The sequence below is a fragment of the Crocodylus porosus genome, unplaced genomic scaffold (assembly GCF_001723895.1).
Source record: "Crocodylus porosus isolate Cpor-Errol unplaced genomic scaffold, CroPor_comp1, whole genome shotgun sequence".
NCBI classification, from domain to species: domain Eukaryota; kingdom Metazoa; phylum Chordata; order Crocodylia; family Crocodylidae; genus Crocodylus; species Crocodylus porosus.
The window spans coordinates 5,648,933-5,662,793 of NW_017728923.1; the positions used below are offsets into that span (position 1 = coordinate 5,648,933).

General features: G+C 45.0%; 1 protein-coding gene across 1 annotated transcript in view; it reads left to right on the forward strand.

The window, feature by feature from the left end:
* SRL (sarcalumenin) overlaps nucleotides 1-13,861 on the forward strand; it is a 51,633-nt gene that overhangs the window by 5,878 nt on the left and 31,894 nt on the right. The window contains exons 2-4 of the mRNA XM_019540159.1: nucleotides 2,177-4,192; nucleotides 9,464-9,562; nucleotides 12,494-12,589. Of these exons, the coding sequence (XP_019395704.1) occupies nucleotides 2,177-4,192; nucleotides 9,464-9,562; nucleotides 12,494-12,589 (2,211 nt within the window). The remainder of the gene's footprint in view (nucleotides 1-2,176; nucleotides 4,193-9,463; nucleotides 9,563-12,493; nucleotides 12,590-13,861) is intronic.

A 13,861-nucleotide genomic window follows, 5' to 3' on the forward strand; every position in this document is an offset into this window, starting at 1 on the left:
ATGTCTATGAAATCTATGAAACATTTCAACATTTGAAAAAAATTTTTTTGACTTTTTTTTTGGCTGAAACTACCCATGCATCATTCTGGTGCCTTCCCTATTGCTGTGAGTATGTCATCCCACTGCAGGTTAAACTTCTCTGGGGTTTTGCTGAAGATCAAACAATGTGAAGAGCTCACTACTGGTTATGTGCTCATGCCAGATTTTACACTTTTGCAGATATGAACACTTCCATTTTTATGTACACCCCAGAATTAATCCAGCACAAGAATGTCTAAGTTTGAAGAAGGCTGTGTGGAAACTTTCACAAATAGCTTTTCCAAAAACTTTACTTTCCTTGTATAACACTTGTCTGTTAGTTGCTAGTTATGAGGTTTAAATGTCCAGTGAAGGCCTACTGGAAAAAAGAGATGTTCACCAAGTACCTGTTCATATTGATCAGAAATGAAGGACACCTTGAGAAAGAAAGTGACCTGATCTGTGGTACATAGGCCTGGGATTTGTCTAGGAACAATATGAGGATATAGTATTCTCGCTATAGTGTCAATACTTGGATGAACTGTACTGAGCTGAGTTGTACTCCATGGGCTGTGACTGACTAGCTGGCTGGGACACTGTTTGGCTGCTGAGTATGGCAGAGCAGGGCAGGGCAGGGCAGGGCAGGGCAAGGCAATGCTTTAAGATCTTTTGACAAAAAGTGGTGCTAGGTAAGTCCAAAGTACATTTACTAATAGTGTGACAAAAGGCTATGCTGGGTGAGGCTGGGCCTGGCACACATAGCTGGGCTCCCATTCATTTTGGAGCACAGCATTTGGGAGTGTGGCTTTGGGGAGGAGTATCAATGTGTTGTGGGAGAAGGCTGAAGGAATGACCCATTTCAAGCCTGGTTGCCATCACCTAGATACTGATGGATCTACCCATTTGGCCTCCCTTTGGCCTGGGTGAGGATTGTATTTGTTTCTGATAGGGATCTGCCAACCAGCTGGAGTACAAAGGAATTATTTTCCTCTGAAATGCTTCCCTGGTATGTAGGCATTAGACTTTTCAGGGGATTATTCAGACTAGCAGCAACTGTTTGTAACAGAGACAGGAGAGCTTGTAATATTTTATTTTAGGCATCTGTTGACTAATGTTAAATTACAGTGAGAGGCCCATGGAAAATACAGATGACATCTCCCTGGATGCAAAATGAATTCATTGTATTCCATTCAGTTACACAGCAGAGCAAATGTTTTCCTAATGAAGGGGCACTCACAATAAATAGCACTCCCTCACCCTGACCCTGCAGCAAGATGGAAAAGTGTCATGGTATGCACTCTTAATCATTCACACTAGTGCTAAGAAGGAAAGGACATTGCTCGTCCTGGAGCAATGACTTTATGCAGACTATTGGGACAGTGACAAGATACCCAGAGCTCCTTCCATCCCCTCCTTCAGCTCTCCTCAGAACATCTATAATCCCACCATAGCAAACCCACAATGACTAACCTCAAAATGCTATGGAGGAAAAACAACTTGGAAAGGGCATTTTTTAGTTTGCTAAACACAAGTGGCTTTTAAAGTGCAGATTTCTGAGCTCAGCTTTTGTCTCCCAGGCCACTTTGCTGGCTTTTAAAAGAAAGTTATATGCTTACATCTTTCCTTAATGCTGCTTCTGCTGGGGCAGAGCATGAGGGCACAAATGAGTAAGGAAAGCAAGTGTTACAGAAAAAGGCGTAGTCCAGAAAGAACAATTATTGGTAAGATTTTCTAGGGCTACAGTAATATCCTAAACATCAGTCATGTAATATAATTATTCTCTGCAACAAAGATCCTGTTTGCACCCAGCTTATTGATAGGAACATGAAAAACAAGAAAAAATCAAAGAGGATTTATGACCCCCTTGAATCAACAGGGATAGATTTTAATTATATTTGTAATAGTCTCAAAATACTATTGTTGTAACTTATGCTGAGTCTTCATGTGCAACATAAGTAACAGAATTCTGTCTGTTTCTTGCATGCATGCAGGCACACATGTAAACACACATGTACACACATGCATAGGTTGCATGCACATCCATACCCACTCACTGTCAAATACACCACCACATTGGGTTGATACAAGTAGACTCTTTCTAGGTGAAGAGAAGAAGCAAGCTCTGATAAAACTGACTGATAATGTTCTAATCATTTAGAACTGCAAGTTTCTGCCACGGGTGGCACTGAAGATGTTGCCAGTCTTGTTGAAAGTCATTTATCAGCTGCAGAGCCAACCCTAGAGGAAGAAAAAGAAGGGGTACTTTATGCAGACTCTTTACCTCCTAAGAAGAACATTTTCCTCCAATATGCAGACAGCAATGAGGCAGCAGCCCAAGACAGGAGTGAAGTGTCACATGACCATGGGCCTAAGACAGGTGGTGATATAAATAACCCTGATGATGGCTCAAACAGTAATAGCCAAGAGCAGGACAATGAAGCGAACATTACAAATGCCTCCTCATCAGTTTCAGAGTATGCACATGCTGCTGATAGCAAAACTAATGAAGGTGTAGAGAAGGAGGAAGAAGAAGTGGAGAATCCTCATGAAGATGATGGCATGGAGAAGCCAGTGCCAGAAGAGCAGCAGGCAGGCAGCATGAATGAAGCTGCAAAAGAGAGCAAGGAAGAAGAACTCAAGCTGGAAGAGGCCACAAGTGAAGAGTCCCAGAAGGACAAACAAGATTCTCCTTCAAATAGAGATTTTGAAAAGAACGAGGTCCTATCTGTAAAAGAGAGGCAGGGTATCCCTCAGGGTACAAAGGAACTAGCTGAGGAGGAGAAAGCAGCAGAGAATCATCCAGGGCATGACGATGACAAAGATGCTGGTGAAAATGAAAGCAAAATGAGCAAGGGATCCCAGAGGAATGTGCAGTCCTTAGAGGCCAGAGATGGCTTATCCCCATCAAGAGATGCCACACCTAGTGCTGGACCTGGTCTAGCAGGCTTGGGAGCACATTGGGAAGAGGTGACCCTGTCAGAGGAAGTCTCTGTGGAAGCTGAGGGCAAGGTTCAACATGGTAGCCTAGAGGCTGAATCTCAAGCTCAAGATAAGGCGCAAGATAAGAATAGCCAAGACAAATCAGCCTTTGCATCAGAAGAAACCAGTCAGATCTTCAGAGATATGCATAAAGAGGAGGATTCAGGCAATGGAAATCATGACAGACCCAATGACAGCACTTTCGCCAATGGCCACCCATTAGAAAGTGATCTGGAGAAGCCAAATGCTGCCTTACCTGAACAAGTAGAGGTGGGAGCAGAAGACTCTAATGAGGAAGAGGGTAACAACCATGTAGAATCAGAGGAAGAAGATGATGGCCCCAAAGGGTCAAAAGAAGAAGAGGAAGAGGGTGCTGGTTTAGCAGGGTCAGAGGAAGAAGGTGCTGAGCTAGAAAGGCCAAAGGAAGATGGTTACAGCCTAGCAAAATCAGGAGAAGAGGTTGATTGCCCATCAGGGTCAGAGAAAGAGGGTGCCAAGTTGTCACAGTCAAAGGAAGATGATGGCTTGATAGAGTCTGAGGAAGAAGCCACAGAACTGGCAGCATCAGAGGAACAAGATGGTGAGTCAGTAGAGTTGGAGAAAGAGGGTGCTGAGCTGATAGAATCAAAGGAAGAGGGTGTTGATGACTCAGCAGCATCAGATGAAGAAGCTGTTGACCTGGCAGAGTCTAAAGAACAAGAGGATAGTCCAGTATTGTCAGAGGAAGATGCCAAGCTTGCAGACTCAATGGAAGAAGACCATGGCTCAGCAGAGTCAGAGGAAGAGGGTGGTGTCCTAGATGAGTCAGAGGAAGAAGCCATTGACCTGGCAGAGTCAAAGGACCAAAATGGAAGCTCAGTAGGGCCAGAAGAAAAGGGTGCTCATCAAGCAAATTCAGAGGAGGAGTCTGAAGGAGACACTGACCTAGAAGCTGCTCAGAAAGCTGCCAGTAATACAGAAGAATACATCCAAGTAAACAAAGAAGAGCTCAACAGAGAGGAAGCCAAGTCTGAGTCTGCAGGCTGTGAGCATGGACCTTGCAGAGTGGAGGAAAAGCACCTAGAGGACTCTCAAAATAATAGCCCTGCTGCTGTGAAAAACCCACCTGTGGGTGAGCAGATAGTGGCAGAAACAGACAACACCCCTGACAACAATCCTCCTCCTGCTGTTGCTGAGACTGAGCCCAGAGAAATAGGTGTGACTTTTTTATTACTAGGTGTGCCAGCAGCAATAGCCTAAGAGCCAAGGGCGTTGACTAGTGAACTAGCAAATGTAGAGTGGAGCTGAGCTTGGCAGACCTTAAAACATGCAATGTGCATGGCCCTCTTCTTAATGCTTATGCTATCAGTGTGTAACTCTAACCAGCTTCCCATGCTCTGCCAAGGTTAGAAGGTGCAGTACTAGACATACTGGATGAAACTGGGATGGGAGAGGTAAGGCATATGAAGGCTTTCACCTCTGCACTGTTAGTGTGCACTGGAACATGATCAACAGTGATCCAGTTTCATTGCCAGCTGAGAACTTGTCCATAGTCTGCATGAAATGGGATGCCATACTCCCTGCCCGTTTCCCAGTGAGAAAGTTGTCCATAGTACCCGTCTCCAACTCAGTGAGTGAGTGCCTGTTGGCAGCCTAAGCACAGGCCAAGGAGTGAAAGGGCCACAACAACCCAGCTCCTCTCTCAACTGTAGAGATGGTTTCTCCACAGCAAGAATGAAGGAGGCACAGTGTGTGTGAGATGGAGGTGGTAGCTGGAAAAGGATTTTTCCCTAGTGCTTTCCTGTAGATAGACATAAGACTTCAGTGCCTAAGATATAGCCTGGCACATTTCACCAACCTCACATTCATGTCATTGTACATTGAACGGTAAAGGAACCTAATTCTCAATTGCTCAGTGCTTTTGCAGTCATTTACACTAGGGCAAAGAGAGGAACAAGTGGATGCCAAGCATTGCAATTTGGATGATAGTGATTCACAGCCATTCACTTACCCTGAGAGTGAGAACCCTGTCCAAAGAGTACAAACACCTTTTGGCTCAATCTCTCTATCTCTTGACTGATGATTTCCATTTTGTGTTGATTCAGCATTGACAACACAAAACAGGTGGATCTGGATTGGAGAAAGTGTCCAGTGTATGCACTTTCCAAGGATAAACATTAAATCAAGGGATATAAGCTATAGTGGGAATTGCAGGTTAGAGCAGGAATCCAGTGATTGGGATCTGTGGTCTCTGTTTGCCCATATCAGTTTTAAAAAGATAGGTTATTCAGGGAAGTCTTGGATGAGTCTTTTGAGTCCTTTCACAGATTGCAGTTCATTTGCAGAAGGTATTCACTGGTTCTTGTTTAATTACAAGTAATTGTCTTTCCAAGAGGGAAAGTCAGAGGATGAACTGGGTGTTCATTAATGCCAAGCAATGAGAAGGAGCCCTAGGCCCTGAACCTTCTCTGTGTAGAAATTGAGCACAAAGCTACATCTGCTGGCAACCCCATTGATTTCAGTGGAGCTCTGTATGGCCACAGCTGTCTGTCTACCCACTACGTAATGAAGATCAGGACCCTATATATTACCAGGAAGGCTCCACAGAGCTAGTGAGGACTGCTGAGTTTCCAGGTTATACATTATGGTCAGTCAGCAGCTGATCTGCTATCTGTAAGCTGGGCAAATGATGAGAAATGATTTGTCAAATATTTAAAAAATGTTCATGAAACTCGTTCTATAAATTAGTCAGTGATTATCAGTAGGTTGACCTTATGACTTGGGGAAATGCTTTCTCACTGCTTACTGCTACACTTTTAAACACACATGCTTTCTAAGCTTATGTTTTGGGCCAAATTTAATCAAAGCTTAGTCTCTGTGGCTTTATTTGGCAAATCAAAAAGGCCTTTCTCTGCATGATGTTGCTAAGCTTCAGTTGAGATTCTTAGGATAGTTTTATGCCTGAGAAAAAAAGAGATTCTTTATTTGGTCAAGTGTAATCGTAGCCCAGTATAAGTCAAAGGACTGGGAATGCTTTTATTCATAGAGATGTGTTCTAGTCTCAGGCTCAGCCGAGCTCCTCCTGCCTTCAGAGGAGCTTTTCCATGGAACGCAGCAGAAGCTGCCTCAGGCCCCTATGGCATCTACACTCACTCACACTCACATGCACGTTCTTTTCTGCATTGTCATATGACCCCTGTTATTTCAGATGCTTTTTGAACAGTAATAGTTATATTTACAATAAAATGGAGACATACCTATATATTAGGGCTGTGTTTGTTTTGAGCTTGAAACAGCAAAATATAAACCAACCAGAGAGCTTTGAAATAGCCTCGAAATGAAATGAGGCAAATTGTAATGTTTCAAAATTTTTTAAACGTTTTGAGTTTCAGAGCTCAAGCTGGGCTTGCCTGAAGGGAAACAGAAACTAAAGTAAGGAGGGAGGGTGAAGGGGAAGGAGTGCTCTCATTATTGACTGTAGCTGGCCAGTGACTGTCATCCTTTCCTAAGGTCTCTTCCAATCCCAGTGCTCTGGCAGAGGGGTGGAAAAACTGCATAAAAGGCAGCAGCATTGTTTGAACTGCCCTGCTTTCTGCCTTGGTGTCAGTTGAGTGAGGGCGCATCTTAACACACACACAGTGTCACCCACCCATGACTCAAGTTTTGCCTGTCAGCAGCTAAAGCTAAACCCAGACTCCCCCTGCACCTGTCTCCTTGACAGCTGGCAGGCTTTGTGGCTGCAGCAGGGCCTAGGAGGCCTGCAGTTTTCACCCCCCTTGTGCCCCAAGACAGACACAGTCCCACAAGCACCCATGTCATGAGTTTTGCCTGTCAGCAGCCAGAGGTGCAGGGCCCCAGAATCCAGAAGCCCCTGCACCTATCTCCTTGACAGCTAGCAGGCTTCATGGCCTCAGCAGGGGCTAGCAGGCCTGCAGCTGTCACCCTGCTGAGCCTTAACACACATACAGTGTCACGCATGTCACGAGTTTTGCTTGTCTGCAGCTTGAGGTGCAGGTTCCCTGAAACCACTGCACTTATCTCTTTGAAACTTGGTAGGCTTCATGCTCTCAGAAGGGGCTACCATTCCTGCACATTTCATCCAAATCAGCCCAGAAATGACAGCTGTAGGCTGTTTTGAGCTTCTTCATTATAGTCTATGGGTGAAACGTCAAAACAGCATCAAAACAGCAGAACTGTTTTGATGAAACGAAACGAAACAGCGGTTTCAAAAAGAAATTTGAAATGAATCACTGTTCTGTTAAAATGCAAGTAAAAATAGAACAGTGCTGTTTTGCATAGCCCTATTTATCTATATATCTGGCATATACAGTAAGCATATCTACACATTCATTAATGCACTTTTTGTAACGTGCATTAAATTTAATACCTCCATTGTGAGGTACTAGAAAAAAGACGCATTAGCCTATTTTAATGCACATTAGCAAAAGCACAAGGGTTTTTGTGATGCTTTAATGTGCACTAAAATAGGCTAATGCACATTATACTGCACTTGTGGGTGCACTCAGTTTTGCCTTGAGCTCCCATATACTGCTATAGCCTTCGCTGTTATTATTATGACTACTAGTGGCCTCAAGAAAAATCAGGACCACAGGACAAGGCAGAACCTGCTCCAAAGAGTTCACAATCTAAACAGACAGAAGGTGGGAAAAAGAAAAGATCTCCCCCATTTTACTGGGGAATTTAGTCAGAGAAAAGGTAAAGTGACATGACCAAAAATATACAAGAATGCTGTAGCTGAGGCAGGATTTGAACCAAGGTCTCCTGGGCTAGGGACGGACATTAAACATAAACCATTTTAAGGGATCAGAAGCTGATTTAAACCTGTAACAGAACAGATGTTCAGTGCACATAAACCAGTTTGAAAATGACTGAAGCCAGTTTGAGATAAAACTGGTTGAATGTAGTATCAGACTTAACTAATTTGAGTCAAACAGGTTTATACAATGTCTGTCCCAGACCCCTTTCTGGTTTAACTTAAATCAGAATCCCCCAGCATCTCAGATGCTTTGCAGCCCTGGGCAGGGCTCTCTGCTCCACAGCAGGGCTGTCCCTGCCCCTCTGCTCTCTGGCTGGAGCTCCTGCAGAGACTGCAGGCACAGCAGGGCCTGCCTGGCTTCCTCCTGCTCCCCCCGCCCCAAGTACTTCCTGCTCAAGCAGGGATTCCCCCCTCCCCTCTCCCACAGCACAGACTGTAGCCAGCATGTGGTATGCAAGCTAATGGTGAGACGTGTCTGTGTAAAACAGACAGGGCAAAGGCAGACAGGACAGTGACTGCTCAGGGCTTTCTGGCGCTAATCAACAGGTAGCTGGTAATATCCCTCCATTCCTTCCTTGGAAAAAATGTGTAAGAAGAGCTTGAACTAATGAGAGAGGCTTTTGTTTTCTTCATGGGCTGATAAATGCTCTGTTATCAATGCCTTGCTGGGCTGGTCAGGAGCAGCAGGGAGTGGGGAGGAACACCCCTCTCTAATCAGAGCATCTTGCCAGGGCCCAGCCACACCTTGCCCCACCTCTGCTCAGCACTATAGAAAAGAGGAAGGGCTGCTCTAGTGCTCTCTAGCTTCTAGCCTGAGCCACTGCAGGCATATGCCTGCATTTTCTCAGTCCAAAGGGAATGTTTATATAGTTACAAACTGATTCAGCCTAGCCAGGTTAGACTAACCTGAAAAAGATTGAATCAATTCAGGTTCAGCTTTTTGAATGTCTGTCCCTAGCCCTGAGGGCTAGGTCAGTGCCTGTTCAACATGACCTTACCAGCAGTGCTTGCTGCTTAATGAGCTTGCACGTCTCCCCTTTTTTTTGTAAGGCAGGGAAATGGATGGTAGGTGGGTCTTCCAAAGGTGGATGGATGATTAGACAGGCAGTGTGATTTGTAGACAGATTAAAACTAGGGTTTAATATTATTTTCATTAAAGATTTATGAGTCAGGTCTGAATAGCTGCAGGTAAAGGAATATTGAAATCTTCACTGTCAACATTGTCAGGATGACTCCCATCCAGCAAGCTGGCATGTGCAATTTGATCAGAGCTTTCACAGACGCATGGCACAATGATTTTGTTTAATGTCAAAACCCCTTTTAACTGCATGTTTTACATCCATAATATTGACCTCTATCCCTTATTCCATCTACATAGGGAATGTACTGCTTGGACTGAGCAGTACAGCTGCTAGCCTCTCCAGAACCAAATAAACTGTTATCCACAATATAAAGTCAGAATCACCATTGGTACCAAGTGCTATCTTCACTGGCAGCCTCAGTTGGGACTTGAGAGAGAGATGGGAAGTAGGAATGGAGCTCAGAGCCAAAGTCTGCAGTAACCTAAATGTTCAAGTTTTTCCACTGTGCAGAAGGTCAAAGATGCTTAGTAGTATCCTTAAAAGGATCAAGTCAGAATGTAGCCCATATAGTGTTCTTCCTATTTTGGTTGCAGACATAATTAACATGCTACCTTTCCTTTCTTTCCAGAAGAGATAGAAGATGTTGTGGAACCTGCCAAGAGGGACCGTACTCATATAGAGAGCACTCTGAAACTGAAGGAGGACAAACCAGCAGATGACTACTCAGGTAGTGGTATAATGAGATTTAAGAAAAGATGGGAGGAAGGGAATGTACCATGGGTAGGACATGGACTTAGAATGAATGCCAGTATCTGACCAAGTGTAGTGTGGGCATCAGTCTGTTACAGGCCCAGAGAGGAGGATTTGGGGGGGCATTAAGGGGTTTGAGCATGGGCAGTGAATGATGGATAATTATCCATTATGCTTCACTCAGTTAATTTTCCCTTCAAAGCAAGAGAAGAATAGAATTCATACTCTGAAAAGACAACAGTGTTTTTACCAATAAGTTGAAGAGTCAGTATCTATTTTGGTCTTAAAACTTGTTCATACAAATTTAGTACCACTCACCTTCTCTTGCAGTTTCTTGAAGATATCACCATTTGGCTTTTAAATAATTAAATTTCCTCTGACTTTATATATTTGAGACAGATTTAAGACTCAGATGAGGAGTAAGAGTAATGTTAACATTAGAGTCTGGACAGTCATGGAAATGAGAATGAACACAACTGTTCAACCTAACCCTGAAGACTTGTTGGTGCTCAGAAGAGTTTTGGGCAACGTTTTAGAAACTTATTTTTTAAGTTTACAGTATCTGCTCTTCCCATTTTCAACTAGGATCATGAGAAGGATGAAAAACAGTGGGAAAAGCTGTTAACGACATTATTCTGGCCTGCAAAAATGAGAATGGACTGGCCAGGTCATGAGAGAGCCTGTTCTCATTGGCATGCAGACTTTACAGCAATGGGCACTTTAGGAACCTGTTTCAACAATTAAATAAACATTCATCAGGACATTTCTTCCCCAATTTTGCTTGCAAATTTGTAAGCTTAGATAAAACTGGGCGGAGCATGTGGACTGAAATCCTAACCCTATCCTGATGTCAGTAAGATTTTTGCTTTTAAAATCAGGGAGCCAGTATTTCATCCCTGAATGTGGTATCCTTAATTTGAACCAAATCTTTGGATCTACTGCAGGTCTTCCATTACTAATGGAAAGCTTACAAAAAGTCTAAGGCTTGAGAGAAACTCCACAGAATGTCCAGGTCGTATCTGTGATGCGAGAATGGATCTCATGCCAAAGCCACAAGAGCTCCTTTTCTGTGTCTTTCATGGGTAGTGTCACAGTAGATCAAAACTGAAGAAGTGCTATAACCAGTCCAGAGTGACCACGTGGGAATAGGTTTATACCAGTGGAATGGCTTGTAGGCAGGAGCAGATCCAGTGGATTGGACCACGTCACAGGAGACTGCGGGCATGTCTTAGGATCCCTAAAGCATGTGAAAATCCACCCTCCCTTCCTCTTCCTGCTCAAAGGCACACCCCCTCCTCACTCTTCCCTCTCCCCCCCCACAGCTATCTCTGTCCTCAGGGTGCCTGTAGATGTGCAGGGGGGCTGCTCCAACACACTGTAATTACAGCAGCCTCCGTGTCTCATGTATCAGTGTCCCCATGTGTCAAAATGATGGTGAAGGTGATTTAACTAAAGCTTGTTTGATGAGCTTTAGTTAAAGGACTCCCACTGCCATTTTGAAGTGTGGGGATGGTGATACACAAGACACTGAGGGCATTTTAATAAGACCAGCTCCTGGGGCACCTATACACATGATAGACCTCTCCTCCAATGTGTACTAACTAGCATGTGTCAGGGCTGACTCAATTAATTGAATCTGCTAGAGCATGCTAATTAGTGTATTCCAGCTGTATCCATGTCACATGTATTTAATGTCCCCGCATTTCAGGATGGTGATGGGGGTACTCATTGAACAAGCTTTAGTTAAAGTTTTGAAGCACAGGACAATGAATACATGTGACTCTGTGGGCACCCCCCACCACCCCACAGCACGTGTATAAAAGCCCTCAGAGTTGTTCTAATTAAAGCGCCTCCCCCCCTCCGCCGCCACCCAACACCACTGCAGCACGTATAAAAATGCTCTCTGTGCCAGAGCTGGGCTCACCTAGGGGCATACACACCAGCAGCAGGAATGGACAGAGGTTCCCCTTCCCTGAACCTGCTCCAGGACTGGGCAGGGTGGGAGGAAGTACTTTCCAGGCACCCTGTTGCTGCTGCCTTCTCCCCTGCTGAGCCCAGTTCTGGCTCAGCCCAGTTGGCACTGGAGCTTCCCCCCACCAGCAGTGGAGAAAGTAGCAGCTGCAGCAGGAGAGTTAGAGAGGGAGGAGGCTTCTGAACATGGAAGAAGGGCAAGAGAAGAGGGTTCCTTCTCCTGCACACCACTTTGGGAAATCCTAGTTCTGTGCAAATCGGCTAGTATTCGCTTTGGCTTTGGAGTCAGGGGACAGTGATTTGATTTGGTGATTCGAATCACTGTCCTGATTCGATTTGGCTGAATCAGATTACCAGCTCAGAATAGCCCGCCCCTAGTACTTACCAGCTCAGAGTGGCTGCAGCTCCCTTCTGCAGCCACTGGGGACTGCCCAAATCATCAAAGCTCTCCGAATCTTTTCTGAGAATTCAGAGAGCTTTGAATCGATTTGGACCTTTAAATCGGTCCCCTGATTTGATTCGGATTCGGAGATTTGGCCACTGAACTGGGGCGAGTTTCCTCTGAATCGAATCACCACCTGAAGCTTTGCACAGCCCTACTGCTCATAGGACTATCCTTGAGTAAGCAATGCACGTGATCCCTATAGAACTTAATCTAGGACATCTCAAAGCGTTTTATTCTGTGGCTTCCTCTTTTGAAAGCTGGGGTTTCATGTCCATTTTCAAACTTGCTGAGACAAGCAATCTCTCTGTACATTAAGACACTTCTTATTTCAGCAGCCAAGCAGAGAACAGTCTGAACATTTCATCTGCCATCCACCCCACACGTTCAGAGGAAAGAAAGCAAGGGAGAGATGATGTCAGGTAGCTAATGGTATCTGTGTGTTACTTTTGATTTTGATCTGTCCTTGTTTTTATCACCTTTTTAAATGTATAGCAACACTGCAGAGGCTAAGGAAGATCTACCACTCATCTATCAAACCCCTGGAGCAGTCCTACAGATACAATGAGCTGAGGCAGCATGAGATCACAGGTAAAGCTTGTGGGCAAGGAGAGATCTATCTAGCACTGTCATGATGTCACATTCTGCCTAGTCTAGGGTATGGCATTCAAAAGATTTAGCTCCCCTGGCAGCAGACCTAAATATACAGAGGTGTCATTAGCTGGGCCTCATACAGTCCACAGACAGTGTTGGGGAGTGTACGTGAAGGTTTTTTGACACTGTCACCTGAATCAGGAGAAGTTCTTCCTTTTATGTAAAGGGGGACACCAGTACCTTGACCTTACCCTATCTGGTGAGACTCAGGGGCAGACTCACTACTGTCTGCACCTGGAGCAGCCAGCACATCTGTGCAAGGTGAGTATAAAAAGCTACCAGATTTCTATCCTTTACTTTGGCAGATGGCAAGGAATGGAGCCATGTGAAGCAGATATGAACAGCCACACAAGGCCCATGGAATCAGACTTCAGCAGTGCCCAGATAAGCTGGGCTTGCAAGAAAGCTGAGGAAACTCTTTAGGCCAAGGGACTTTCTAGCAAATGTCCTACCTCTTTTAGGAAATAGTAACCTGTGACAGGGTCGGGGTATCTGACACCCTGGCCTCTGATGCCCCCTTGTGGTCAGACCCACAAGCCTGTGCTCCCTGGCCTCCCCCACCTGCCATGACTTGATCTTTTTTATTCATTCTTGTATTTATTTATTGAAAAAGAGGCTGTCTCCAGAGCCTGAGGTAGTCTCTTCTTTGGTGTTTTTCTTATTTGTCCAGCCCTAGGGGCTAGTCTCCCCTTTCTTAATCCTTGGGGCTACTCTGCCCCAAACTTCACAGAGTGTACTACCACTTGAAGACAGCTTTGATTGTGCCTTACAGCCTATAATTGTGGTCTCCAGCCACCCCTGTAGCCATGTCTATGCTTTGCAGATAGCTCTGTTTGACCTGGAGGGGCCCTTCCATTCCGAACAGACACTGAGCTCTTCAGACCCCCGAATCCTTGTCTGGGCCTCAGCCTTCCCAGCTTTGGCCCTTTTTATCTGGCTGGGCCTCCTCAACCCAGGTCCATTGCCTCAGGCATTGGGCTCCTGGGTTCAGCCCCACACATTCCTGACCAAAGCTGGTTGCAAAGTATAGAGTACCCCTGGCACCCTGCTCAAGAGCCTCCACAACTCTCCTGTAGCACAAAGTGTTAACCATCTGGTTACAACGCATCAGTGTTTTGGATGAGGGGGTGAAAAGCACCCTGTTCAAATTTGCTGATGACACTAAGATGTGGGGGGACGTGGGCACACTGGAAGGATGCAACAGGCTAC